General features: G+C 48.5%; 1 protein-coding gene across 2 annotated transcripts in view; it reads right to left on the reverse strand.

The window, feature by feature from the left end:
* Positions 1–260: 260 nt before the first annotated feature.
* Positions 261–13,958, reverse strand: part of C11H4orf19 (chromosome 11 C4orf19 homolog) — a 37,301-nt gene continuing 23,603 nt past the window's right edge. Inside the window, exons 2-3 of one of the 2 annotated variants that reach the window (XM_019806473.2) lie at positions 3,666–3,719; positions 261–2,641 (exon numbers count right to left, since the gene is read on the reverse strand). In XM_019806473.2, the coding sequence (XP_019662032.2) occupies positions 1,714–2,641; positions 3,666–3,697 (960 nt within the window). In that variant the 5' untranslated portion in view covers positions 3,698–3,719 and the 3' untranslated portion in view covers positions 261–1,713. The remainder of the gene's footprint in view (positions 2,642–3,665; positions 3,720–13,958) is intronic. The other variant, XM_019806472.2, reaches the window with a different exon arrangement.

Below are 13,958 nucleotides of genomic sequence, written 5' to 3' on the forward strand. Positions count from 1 at the left end.
ATATCTATTTTTATATAAGCCATTTATCACATGCAGCTGAACCTAATCCCAACAGATACGCTTTGGGAAATTGTTGAAGGGATCGCTCTCAAATAGGAAGCATCCGGTGTATTAAGTACAATAGCAAATCTACCTACAATACAATTAATGAGGACAACAGTTTGTATTTTAAGCGCTTGGTGTGACCTTGTATGTAGAGATGGCATGTCACCAAACCCAGGTAAAGTATGTCTGTTAAACATTTGTAAGGGTGCCCTCCTTAAAGATGCTGGGAATCTCAGAAACCATGTTTTTATTTAAATGATTACCAAAGTGCAGCAATGACATTATAGATACTTGAGAGTATTAGAGTTTTCAGTTGTGAGGACATAAAACCATTTTTCACGGATTTAACAGATAAGATTTAGCATTTTATTGGGTGCCTGCTGTGTGCCAGACACTGTGATAAACACTTGCATAATCTCATTTAATCTTTACAAATACATACCATCATTCTCACTTAACGGATGGGATAAATTACCCAAGGTCGTGTGGCAAAGCTGGAAACCAAACCAAGGTCAGTCAGATTTCAGAGCCTGTGTTATGAAATGCCATACGAGAGCATCTTCCATGTTCGTATTTTTCTAGAGAGATTGGACCATCCTCTAACTTCTCCACTGAGTCATGTCAGAATGGCAGTTCTTGTTTTTATAAATTAGAAGGCTGACATCCAGAGAGGGCCATGGCTCATCCTTAAGTGAGATCGGAGCACGTGGCGTCCTGAGTTTGAATGGCAGGGACAGACAGCCAAAGCCGTTCTCAGCAAACGGACTGGGTTCTCCTCACCTGTAACTCCGTAGTGCAGCTCTCGAAATGGAAAGAAATATCAAGGCTTACTGACACTCAGCCTGGGAAATTAGAACCACCTTTGAGTTATGACAGACAGACATATATATTGTTATATTTTAATCAGAATCAGACATTAAGTGGCATGAAACATCCATCTCTTTGCTCTTCCCAATCTCACAAACTTAAAACTCAAATACAACACAAGCAGTTTTCAGAATTCTTTTGGCCGGCCTCCCCAATCCCAAAGGAGATTAGAAAGTAATAATGTAAAAAAGTTAAGGTCAAGGTGTCTTAGTATCACAGCTAATGACTAGCCATTTGCTTACTGGTGGCTTCTGCTCCGTCCTGAAAGCTGCTGAGCTTCACTCGATGTCAAACAAGTGGTTAGTTATTAGTTCCCTGGGTGACTGTCCCTGAAGGCAAGCCGTACTCTGGGGACACACTAGGCACTTTTCAGTGAGGGTAGTTACCTTTTCCAGGTTGGGTACAATGTCTGCCTCTCAAAAGCAAGACAAAGAATTTACAAACAGAATGTTCTGCGCCCTTGGGGAGAGGGGGGATTCAGCGCTGGGATTTCCGAACATTCTCAAGAACATCTGTCCCAGATGTTCTGGAGGGAGATCTGAGGGTCGACGAGCAGGCGGTTTAATTCCTGCATGTGCTGCGGGCACGCTCACGTTGCCACTCGGATTTATTCCGGCGTCCTGAGTGCCAGCCCGTCGACACAGTAGTGCTGCCCACACTTAACAACAAGCGGCCTGGCGCGGGCCCCGCGGTCACCAGAACAGACGCCGCCGTAAAGCACCTGCAAGGCTGCCCGGGACGCCAGCTCTGTCCACGGAGCACGCGCAGCCTACGCGCGCGCCGCGACACCTGCTCAGGGCCCTACTCTGCCTCATCCACGTCTTCTCCAGCGGTAGCTGCTTCTAAGGCCGCAAGGGCTTCGGCCACGGCCGCATCCTCGTCCTCCGCGTCCCCACCTGGCTCTCCCGCAGAGCCAGGTGCCTCCTCCCACCCGGTTCTCGAATCGACCACGGGCGCGGCCTGGGCAGCACCCTCTTCTTTAAAGTGGTGACTTACGCCCTCTGTGGCCACAGCCTCATTTAACGAATCCCAGCTTCTCTTCAAGGGGAAGGGCACATTCAAACCATGCTCCGCCACCCTGCGGGCAATTCCCGCCAGGAGCTCCTCCTCAGTCTGGCTCTGGGAAAGACAGTCCTTTTCTTCCCGATCAGCTCTGTCTACAGCTGAGCTCCGAAAGGGAGGGTAATCTGGGGCCGGTATCTGGAGGCAGGCGCCTTGTACTTGCAAGGCAGGACCTTCTGCCCTGGAAGTAGCTCTGGAGTCCCCATTTCGGACGACCTGGGTCTCTTGCGAGGCCGGCAGCACACCGTCCTGTTGTCTGGGGCCCCCTCCTTCCGGGAAGGGTTGAGTTGGGGAGACGCTGTTCGCGGTAGTGATGCAGGAGCCCCTGTCACCCTGGTGGGGCCCATGCTCCCCAGTGGGCTGCAGGGGGGCGGGGGCGGGGCCAATGCCGTTGATGGCACTGCCAGCCTTGCCTGCACAGTGTCCCCCCACGGTGTCCCCCTGAGGAGGCGGTCCTGGAGGAGGCCGGTGGGGCTCCTGCCCCTCGCAGCCTCCGCCTCTACTGGCCGTCCTCTTCAGGCCCTCGCTCTGCAGCTCGTTTCTGTGCACGAGGACCTGGCCGCTCTGTTTGCCTTTCAGTTTACCCGCGTCACCTTCATCCACCTTGCAGCTGTTCACCTCGTTGACATAGCCAGGGGAGGCCACCTGAACTGGATCAAAGAGATAGCTGGGGGTGACAAGAATGAAGGTCAGGCTGAGCATTCATTCACTTTATTCATTTCTACCTTTATGAATCACTAACTTCCATCATTAACACTTTCTACTACAGGCTTTGCTTCCTTCTATTCCTGTTAATTTCTGTGATTAGTCCGTTAAGCCTATATGTGTGTCTAAACCAATTAGATAGAGTTGGTGTAAACGTGTTTTCCCCCCGGGGAACAGATCCTAAGAAGAGATCCAAGAGAGCACGGAACAAAGTAAAGTACAAAGTGATTCATGGAGTTTAAAAACAACCCAACAGGGGAATAAAACAAATGTCCAATAACAGGGGACTCAGTGGTTAAGCACATCCCCTTAATGGAATATTGTGCAGTTGTTAAAACAATAAATACGAAGTCTGGACTAACATGAATGATACTTCTAATAAATATTTATCATAATAAATGTTTTTGAATAAAGCCTACCATCACATTGTGATTACACTGGAATGGAACTTAAACACACACATACATATGAACAAACGGATATAGCCATTAGCTACAGACGGAGAACTAGAATAAAAAGTGTTATTTGTGAAGGAAGCAAATCAGTTAAGTTTTCCCCTTTATTTTGTGTAGAATTCTATTCATGTGATCCAAACTATTCTGAAATAGAATTTGAACAAAATTAAAGACACGTACGTGACGGGCGTGATTAATCTTCAGCGATGCCATGTCAGGCACCATCTCTGAAATCCAAGCTTTTCTTTGCACTGAAGCTCTCTGGGGAATTGGAAATTCAACCTAAACCAAATTCGCTCGCAGAGCATGATGTCGTTCCCAACGTGCTCTGAGCGGTGAGCAAAACAAATTTAAAAATCTAGGCCACATGTCCTCTTAAATGGTATCAAAGCAGTTCCAAACTCGTAATTTCTTGGCAACACTGGCCATGCCCCAAGCTGGATAAATGCACTAAATCCACGCATGGTCTCTGGAAGGGCCCCCACGGTCATCCCACATTCCTCCACTCAGAGGTCATTTTTTCAAAGTTACCTTTGTATCATTTTACAGCACCTGCACCCCATCTGGATTATTTTTTGTTACCATCTGGAAAAGAAAGTTAAAAAAGGAGAGAACACAGTGAATGACATGTGAATAGGAATTACGTTTGCTTTCTCTTCCCTAGATACTCCCAAGTTCGTCAAGTCACAATTTTTGGCAAAAGGATAACAAGCGCGTCGGGGAGGCCATGGTTCCTGGAACCCCATCATTTATCCCAAATTGTGGATTCAGAGTTCTCAAACATCTCCTGACTCCGGTCTCTGTGCCAAGCCCTTTTGCCAACCTGGGAGTTACCTGCGTCGTCTCCATTTGACAAAGGAGGCAACACAGGCTGAAGAATGCTAGGGGGAGAAAAGCGGGATTGAAAAGGATCCGTGCCATTTCCTTTTTTTTTTTTTTTAAGATTTTGTTTATTTATTTGACAGAGAGACAGCCAGGGAGAGAGGAAACACAGCATGGGGAGTGGGAGAGGAAGAAGCAGGCTCCCAGCGGAGGAGCCTGATGTACGGCTCCATCCCAGAACGCCGGGATCACGCCCTGAGCCAAAGGCAGACGCTTAACCGCTGTGCCACCCAGGCGCCCCAAAAAAAGGATCCGTGCCATTTCCTATCTCATTGCCTTGGACGTGGGAACCCAACCAGGGTGTAGCCACCGTGCCCCAGCGGGAGGTATAAGAGAGCGGAGAGGATTCCTCACCAGGGGATTAGCTACTTAAGTATTTAAGGACATCTGGGTAGGGTGGCTGACCTGCGTGTTCCGTGGTAGACACTCAAGGAGGTTACAGCTGCAGTCATCCTTCCAAGCTTTACCCAGGACTAAACTGCGCCTGGGCTGCCTTTCCCATGATGGAGCCACACCTGGCTAAGGTCCTAAGCTCTTACAGGTCAAGGATATGCCCCTGGGGCCCTCTTGGCGGCAGGTGGGCTCAGCTCTGTGCCACTTTTATCTTCCACCTGCCCCTTTCCAAGTTTCGTGTTTCCTGACGCTTGCCCTCTGCCTCAAATCTTCCCTCCATGTAGAACTGATCATGTTCTGATCTTTCCTCTGAAGAGCCTAAACGCTGGTGTGGAGGAACCTCTCAATCATTTCCCATTTCTAAAACCTACAACCTTTAGAAAGACAAGCCAATAACAGAAGCTACAGCTCCGGTCCCTCCGTCTCTGTAAGATGTGCACACTGGGAACAGGGAGAGATCATTCACTGTGGGCTGTGTCGCTGCCTCCCCAGCCCCTCTTCTGTCTTCCTTCAGCCATGGCTGAATTCCCAGGATGCCCTTCACAACTGCTTCACAAGCCTTTACCCACACAGAAAATGACCAGGGCTCTTTTTTTGTTTTTTAAAGTTTATTTTTTTAGTAATCTCTACACCCAATGTGGGGCTCGAACTCACGACCCCGAGATCAAGAGTTGCATGCTCTTCAACTGCGCCAGCCAGGCGCCCCATGACTGGTGTTCTTTAAGAGGTTATAGACAGGTAATCTTACCAGCCCTACACAATCCACAAATAACCTCCCACGGAGGGCTGAAAAATGGCCCCCCAAAGGTACCCTCATCCTAATCTCTGAACTTGTGAATGTTAGTGCTTATGACCAAAAAAAAAAAAAAAAAAAAAAAAAAAAAAAAAAAAGAAAGAAAGAAAGAAAGTCTTTGCACATGTGAACACAGATTGGAGACGGGGAGATTTACGTGGACTATATGGTTCAGAGCCCAGCTCTGCTTCTGACTGGCTGTATGACTTTGGGCCTCAGCTATTCCATCTGTAAATGGGGATAATGTCTACCCGATGGCATCGCTGGAGATTATATGAGTTAGTATTCACAAGAAGCACCTACTTCTTACTCAGACTTGTTTGGACGCAGCATGTTAAAAAAAAAAAGGCCTTGCACTGAAAGATAAAATCTAGTTGCCACAACACACACACATGAACAAATGTACTCACAACACCAAGTAATACTTGTTTTCGGGAATAGGGGCCAAATGGTATACTTCTGTCAACTGCGGAACCAGCTGACAGATACAAGCCACAGAAGCTCCTCAGGGGAGGGATCACTGGGACCTTGGCCAGTAGTTTGTGTGTACAAGCATTTCCTTCTTCAAAGCACTCTCAATTAAATGACCCCATTTCCAGGGCCCGGAATTTTGTCCCCAGTCTCTGCTCCCACTTATGCCTATTTTCTGCTAATAATTCACAAATCAGCTGGACAAACAGGAGAGATAACAAATACCACGTGCATCTCCTCCCCTCCATCAGCCCCACTCCCCCCTTTTCCCCCCCTCCCCCATCTTGTTCAAAAACACTGCCTTTCTGCCTACTTGCAGTATTTTTATTTATCTTGGACTCTGTTTAAAAACACCATCAGTCAGGAGGATAGGTGGCAAAAAAAAAAAAAAAAAGGAAAAACGAGGCTTTGAAGCTTTTGAGAGAGGGCAGACTGTGGGTCATCATAATGTCATCGAAGCCACGTGAAATATTAATCATCATAAAAATATCAAGGAAGTCAATTTTCGGATGGGGAGTTCAAGAAGTGTAGGAGGGGAAGGTTTTCAGGAAAGAAGGAGGGAAGGGAGAGAGAGGAGAGAAGGGAGGAGGTGAGGAAGGGTCAGGCCTTGAGCCACACCTTGTGTTCTCAGGTCTCAGGGGCTGACCCAGGCCGACCATGGGGACGCCTGGCCAGGCCGCAGCCCCCAGCCCCCAGCGTCTGTGGCCCCGGCCTGGGCCTGTGAGCCGCTGACACCGAAATGCAGTGGCTGCTGAGATTTAAGGGGCCAGCTGGAGAGCCACTCTAGAATTTACAAGTCACCTGCGGCTTCAGGTGTCCCTCCTCCCCCAGGAAAACCACAGAATCTCTATTTTTCTTCAAAGTCATGGAACGTGAAGGATGTTTTGATGGTTTTCCCCTTTCAAGAGCAAGTTTCTAGCTTGGCTGCTCCCCCCACCACGGGCCTTCGGGGCACACCGTATGGGTTTCCTCCGGCCCTGGTCTCCTACCTGAGGGCCATGCTCCGAGCCTCTCCGGCCAGTGGACACAGCCTCTTCCTGGTCAGGGCTCGGCCTTCCCTCACCTGCCCGGGGGTTTCCCTGCCCAGCGGCATTCCTTCCCTCACTGAGGCAACTCCTGTGTCCAAGGCTGTGTGACCGCGGAAGGAAAGGGTGGGGACTAATGTATTTACACCAAACCCCTGCCTGCCCTTACCTACAATTTCCTTCCTTATGTGAAGATTCCTAATGACAAATCTGATTTCTTTCTCTTTTCCTATGTCCCTTCCACATCCACATCTGCCTTTGAGCGAGGAGCTCTCCCATTTCCAGGACAGAAAAGGCAATATTCCTTGCCCGGAGTGACGCATGGAAATGGGGGGCAGGGGGCGGGGCTGGGGCAGAATACGTGCTCTTTTGAAATGAGACTGAGTTCCAAATGGGCAGTCTACCTGCTTTCTGTTCCCCCCCCCTTGACAAGAGCTAGCTGGAAGGCGAGAACTCCGTTGTCAGGTACCTTTTATTACTTAGTAGAATCGAAATTTGCTTTCTCTTTGGAGTATAAAAAAGCAACAGAGAAGCAAAGGGCAAATCCTTTGCAACCATCAGCTGGTTTACACAGGGGAAAAGCAAATACCATTAGGATGGTATGTCCACCCACCGCAGGCGCCCGCCTGCTCCCGGAGTCCTGTGTTGGGGGTTGACTCTGCCCTGTGTTCTGTGTTGAAATTAAACAGTCCTGTGTTTGAGGATGGACACGCTAACGCTCTGTCAGTTACTAGTCAAGTCTTCTGGCTGGAAAATCCTGTTCCACGAGTGGGGGCGTGGTGGGGGGAGATGGCAAGACCATGGAAGAGTCCGTTTTCTAACCAGCAGACACAATGAGTATTCATCTGGAAGTCGAGATACAGAAAAAGGCTCCACCCGGCTGCCAAGGGCTGCCTTGGAATAGTGACGGTCCTTAAGAGTGACAGAGGCAGGTCAAAGGACAGAGAAACCAGCTTGTAAGGTTCTACTGGCCAAATCTGGAACAACTGGAGTATCAAAATAAATACTACCGATATAAAGGATTATAACCCACTGCATAAAACGAGGACCTATGAAAACACACTGATGGAAACTTAAAAAGGGAAAGTTCTGCCTTACAAGTAGACGGCCAGCTAACACACACACACACACACACACACACACACACACACGAGGAATAATGGGACCACAACAGTATATCGTAACAGTAACTGATTCAAGCAAGAATCATCAATGGGTGCTGAGACTAGTGGGCAAGAGTTTGAGGAGAACAGAATGGTTAGTCTCTAAGCATCTTCCCGCCACATGCTGAAGGCTAAAACAGTATCTGGGCAGTGGAGAAACCGGGCATGCTGCACCTGCCTCTGATAACCAAAGGGAACACTGCCTGCAATCAACGAGACTAACCAGCCCCAGGTGCCCCCGATGGGACGCACTGAGACCGCGGCATCACTTCTGGTTTTCCTGCCAACAGAATGTAACCTGGCTGGAAGAGTGAAGCAACATCTCTCAAACCCAAATGGAGGGATATTCTGCAAAACAGCCGGTCTGTACTCTTGAAAAAACATGCTAGTGCGAAAAACACAGACAGACTGAGGAGCCATTCTGGTTTAAATAAGACTAAGGAGATATGATGGCCAAATGAAATGCATATGCTTTTTGCTAAAAGGTCATGATTGACCCAATTGTTGAAATCTGAATAAGGCCTACAGATTAGGTAACAGTATTAAGTCAATGTTAATTTCCTGACTTTGATCAGTGCACTGGGGTATATAAGAGAACGTCCTTGTTCTTAGGAAACACACAGGGAAGTATTAAGGAGGAAGGGGCATGGTATCTGTAATTTATTAAAATGATTCAGAATAAAATTGGTGTGTGTGTGTGTGTGCATGCGTAGAGAAAGAGAGAGGATAAAGCGAATGTGGTAAATATTAACTTTTGGGGACTGTGAGTGGAAGGGTATATGAAGGTTCTTTGTACTTTTCTGACAGCTTTTCAGTAAACCTGATGTAATGTCAAAATGAAAAGTTAAAAGAAAAAAAGTGGGAAATTAAAAAAAAAGCACCAATCTAATGTCAGCTCTTGTTCTCCGTATCCCTGGACTAGGACCAAACACCGACGGGAAATCACTGATATTAAGATATTCCCTATAAGGAAGCACAGGGGAAAAGGTTTTGGAAAGGAGCTCCCCAAAAGTCCACCGATATTTTCTGGATTTAGTTATTCCGAGTATGTCCTGAAGACCTTTCCTGAATAGCCCGTCCCAGGCACCGGAACGCCGAAGGCCACGAAAGGATGGTTCCGGTCCTCCGCTGCCCTGTCTTCGAGGGGACTAATGCTTTGGTGTCCTCAGCTGTCTGCCTCCTCTTCCCATCCCAAGCTCCTGGCAGGCAACCCCTAACTCACGGCAGCGCCCAGTGCACAGGGGGCTCTTCGTACTTGCTATTCAAATGAAGGAATGACTGGTGCGGGATCGCTGTGAGTGAATAAAGGATGAGTAGATTTTCTAAGTTATTCCAGCATGGGCCGGCTTCTTTCCAAGACCATACTACCCACTGGTCCAAAACAAAGAGCCAGGCGCAGGAGCTGAGAGATGGGTGGGACTCAGTTCCTCCCTCACGGCTTGGCAAGCAGCAAAGCCTCCCTTGGGCCATTCCCAGGGTCAAGGGTGTTCTACTGCAAGGGTTCTAGTCCACAGGTGGGAGCGGCAGCTGCGGGGACGTGGTCTGAGTTGATCGAAGTTGGGATGCTTGGGAGGGAGACACAAAATTAAACGCTTCAATTTCCAGCTCCGTTTTTGAAACACCAACTTGCCAGTGTCTACGACACTGTCGGGATTTCATGCAGCCCAGGCAGCAGGTGAAGTTGACAAATATTTAGTGAGTCTTTTCTGGGTACTGAGTTCCTGGGCTCAAGAGGAATGAAGGAAAATAACTGCCAGGTGCTGAAGAAACTGCTAGGTGCTTTACAGGATAAATAAGAGACGGCCTGCCCAACTTCACCGACTGCTGAATTCACCACAGAAAAGGGACAAGAAGCTAAATTCTAAGACAACGCAATCCATTTCCTCCTTTCTGGACAGCCTTTGAAAACTCTTGGTGTGCTTCCTTTTCTCCTGAAGACGTTGAGCTTGGCTGATTTTGGAGAACCTGAAAGACTATATGAGGACCTTTCTTATCAGCACCATCAAACAGCCTATTTTATACATTCTCAGTTGATGTGCGGGGCGCCTGGGCGGCTCGGTCCCTTAAGCGTCTGCCTCTTGGTTTCGGCTCAGGTCGTGATCTCGGGGTCATGAGATCAAACCTTGAGTTGGGCTCTGCCTTCAGTGTGGAGTCCGCTAGAGATTCTCTCTTCCCCTTCCTCCCCCTCCTTCTCTCTCTCTCAAATAAATAAATAAAATCTTCAATAGTTGACGTGCTATGACCTATGTCAGCATCACCCAGAGCTGGGTTTGATGGGGTATTTATGTGCAGAGATGTGTTGGTAGGTTTTTCTCCTCAGAAAGGGGTCCCTGGTCAGATAGGTTTAGGAACAGTAGAGATTAAAGATTAAAGATGAAGGGCACCTGGGTGGCCCAGTTGGTTAAGCGTCTGCCTTCAGCTCAGGTCATGATCCCAGGGTCCTGGGATCGAGTTCTGCCTAGGGCTCCCTGCTCAGTGGGGAGACTTCTCCCTCTCCCTCTTTCCCTCTCCCCACTCGTTTCCCCCTCAAATAAATGAAATCTTTAAAAAAAATTAAAGATGAACACATTCGTGGTTATGAAAAAGAACTATTTCGCCTTGTTGACTTCAGTATTTCCCAAAATTACTTGACGACAGAATTTTCCCCCCATAAAAGACTTACTAACAACCAACAAAACTTGTGTTTTGTGACATATTTTGGGAAGAACAATGGTTGGAATGACAGTCCTAGTTCAGGGGGAGTTCTGCGCCTCAAACTGGAAGTGTCGTCTGGTGTCTGGGGGGAATCAGCCAGGCCAAGTGACATGTGAGCAACAGCTCCATCACCAATTGCACAGACATGGGAAACTTTGTGGTCTCCCAATTCCCTCAGTTTCTTTATCTGCAAAAGGAGCCCACGACCTCAAAGCTCTCCTCCAAATCTGATACCCTAAAAGGTGACTCAGGGAAGAAAGGGGACTTCCCTCATGACCCCCTCCTCAACTCGGTGTACACACAGTTGTCCCCTTTGAATACTGAGGCAAGGCAGGCACCAGAAGGACGCTGGTGCAGGCGAGGTTTCTCTCAATGGCTTGTAAACTACACCAGGGCCATACTGCTGAGGTGTGTTTGGGTCCCAGGTCTACACTCGCCCCAGCCCATGATCCTGACTGAATACAATAAGCTTCCCCTCCTGTTCCTCCCTCAGGCCCCAAGTTCTTTGGCTCATTCCCTCATGCATGGGCTCTCTGGCAGAGGTCTCCTCAGCCTCTTTCCAGGGAGTCCCAGGGGAGAGAGGCCATGTAACAGTAAAGCCTCCTGGGAGGGCTGAGGACTCAGATCTCGGGGAGCACCCTGTGAGGCTGGAGGAGGTGTGTGGCTGGACCCCCTTCCCCCCTGGAATGGGGGAGGGGGACGTGCGGGCTACGGGGCTGGAGGTTAAGTTCTCAGGAGCCAAGGAATCAGTCAGTCTCTGAGGACGAACTATCAGGGTTGAAACGGGTATTTCTTGATGGAAGGCTGTTCTGGGCCCACTCCAATCTTATTATTGAGAGGGCTGCCTCCTTGGCCTTTCCCAAGGCTGTCTTTGCCGGTACGTTCACCCTTGGAGGGTGTCTACACTGCTGTGGTTTGTCCACTGCGTGAACTCTGAGGAACAAGCCACGTCCTGGTCCCGTAGCTTTACTGCTGCTGGGACCACAGGATCCTTGGTGTCCGTGTGAAATGTGGAAGAACAAGCCTTGTCCAACAGCGAGAACATCACTCTGTTCTTCTCTCCTTGTAGTCCATAGACTGGCAAATCGCAATCTCTCTGATAGATCTTAAAAACATTTCTAAGGGGGCACCTGGCTGGCGTAGTCGTTAAGCATCTGCCTCCGGCTCAGGGCGTGATCCTGGCATTCTAGGGTCGAGCCCCACGTCAGGCTCCTCCGCTGGGAGCCTGCTTCTTCCTCTCCCACTCCCCTGTTCCCTCACTGGCTGTCTCTCTCTCTGTAAAAAAATCTAAAAAAAAAAAAAAAAAGAACTTTGAAAAAAAAACCATTTCTATGGCCCCTCCTTCTATTCAAAATCTGGTACCATTTCTTCTTTCCTGATGTGGCCATTAGTCTGCTGTCCTTAAGACAGGTGTTTCATGAATGGTCACAGTCATCACACGGTGTCTCCACTGATTCCACGCTCTCCAACGAACCCCTAGCGCGTACCAGATACTGGACCAGGTTCTGGGGAAGCAATGGCACCCGGGCGCTCCCTGAGAGAACTTCTAGTCTTGAATGTGTGTGTGGTGGTGGTGGTGGTAGGGTCTATGTGTGGGGCGGGATGGGATTTAGGTAAGCATTTGGGACGATTCATCACACCACACTGGCATTTCAGCCTAGTGGTTAAAGGAACAATCTAGGCTCCGAGTGGCGGGTTTCAATTCTCCCTCCGCCGCTTATTAGCTTTGTGAACTCGAGGCAAATTTTTTTAGCTTTTTCAACCTTCAGCTGATGAATGTGCAACATGGGACGGATAACTGTTCCCCTCACCAGGATTGTGTTGAACATGAAATGAGCTAGAAGTTCGTAAGGCATTTACTACAGTGTGCGGCATACTGCCAATACTTATTAATACTTATAATAGGTAGTAACATTTCGTGTTTACTATGCATCAAGAACTGTTTTAAGAAATTTAATGTACTCATGAATTTCAACTTTGCAACAATCCTTTAAGGCGCAAACCACTGTTTAATAGATAAGTAAATGGATATAAGTTAGACAGTGGTACAGTGTAGCTATTATTAATGCTGTTGTTCTAATTTTCATTATTATTAACATTTCCTGGCGTCTCTCTGGGTAGGTTCTGGGTTACACAACAAGCAGCAGCTGGGGGATGCAGTAGCTTTTGCAAAAGGGAACTCTGGATCCTCTTAATTTGGGCTGGAACAGAATTTTATTGGTGTGCTTGCTTCTGTGACCACCAGATGGCAGTACATAGCGGTTGTTTAATCTACATTCGAGGGAGGGACGGTATGGGAAAGGACCCTGAGACAAGGTTTAGGGCATAAATACTGCAGGTGCTTTGCCGCGTGGCAAAGTTAGGGAGCAGGTGATGTGGTAAATATTTCAGATCGTGGACTGTCACTTTTAAGTCTTGGTGACTGTGGCACCACCATATGGCAGGGCCTCCTCCAACCCTGGCCCTGCACGAGCTTTATTCTGGCCATATCATGGCGGGGTCAAAAGGCTCCCACAATCCTACAGAGACCACTGTTGACAGAGTGACTGCTCATCAGACGCCCAGATCGGAAAGTCTGGGTTGTTCCCTCCCAGTTGTACGTCTGCACGATAATTCTGTGGAAGAGGCCGGGAAGGAAGGAGCCTGTGGAGTGGAGAGTTGCTTCAAACACCCCCAGGTTAGATATGATGCTGCTGGGCTGTCCACGTGGCCACCTCTCCCCCGTGGCCATCCCCGTGCTCCCCCCAGATCCTGCGGGCTAGCCCATGTGTGAGCTGGTCTTGGGAATCCATCTTTCAGATGAGGGTACGTGGCCATGAACTAGGAAGCGAAGATAAGCCACAAAGTAACACATGGATCAATTTGAACATTTAGGGGGAAGAAGCTCATTATTTTTATTTAAAAATAAATTGAGGGGCACCTGGGTGGCTCAGTCAGTGAAGCGTCTGCCTTTGGCCCCGGGTCATGATCCCAGGGTCCTGGGATCGAGTCCCGAGTCGGGCTCCCTGAGTCTGCTTCTCCCTCTACTTGTTCTCAATCTCTCTCTCAAATAAATAAATAAAAATCTTAAAAAAAAATAAATTCAGAATATTGTGTGTTTGAAAAGGCAAAAACTGCATGAATTATTGGAATTAAACAGAAGGCATACAGAAGTTTCAAGTCTGTTAGCCTGGGTCACCCCTCTAGATCCCTCACCAGTCCCCCATCCCCTCCTGTACCCTTGGTGGGAACTGCTGTAGGGGAAAAGTTTGAGTAGCTCTGCCTTTATCCTCTGGGGTACAAATTCCTAAGAGCAGGCTTCTGTTTGGAACAGATGCGATGTTATTCATTACTGAATCAAGGCCAGGGTGTGCGTGGGGATCCCGGTGGACACTGGGCAGCAGAGGGCTCCTGGGCCTGGGTA

The sequence above is a fragment of the Ailuropoda melanoleuca genome, chromosome 11 (assembly GCF_002007445.2).
Source record: "Ailuropoda melanoleuca isolate Jingjing chromosome 11, ASM200744v2, whole genome shotgun sequence".
NCBI classification, from domain to species: domain Eukaryota; kingdom Metazoa; phylum Chordata; class Mammalia; order Carnivora; family Ursidae; genus Ailuropoda; species Ailuropoda melanoleuca.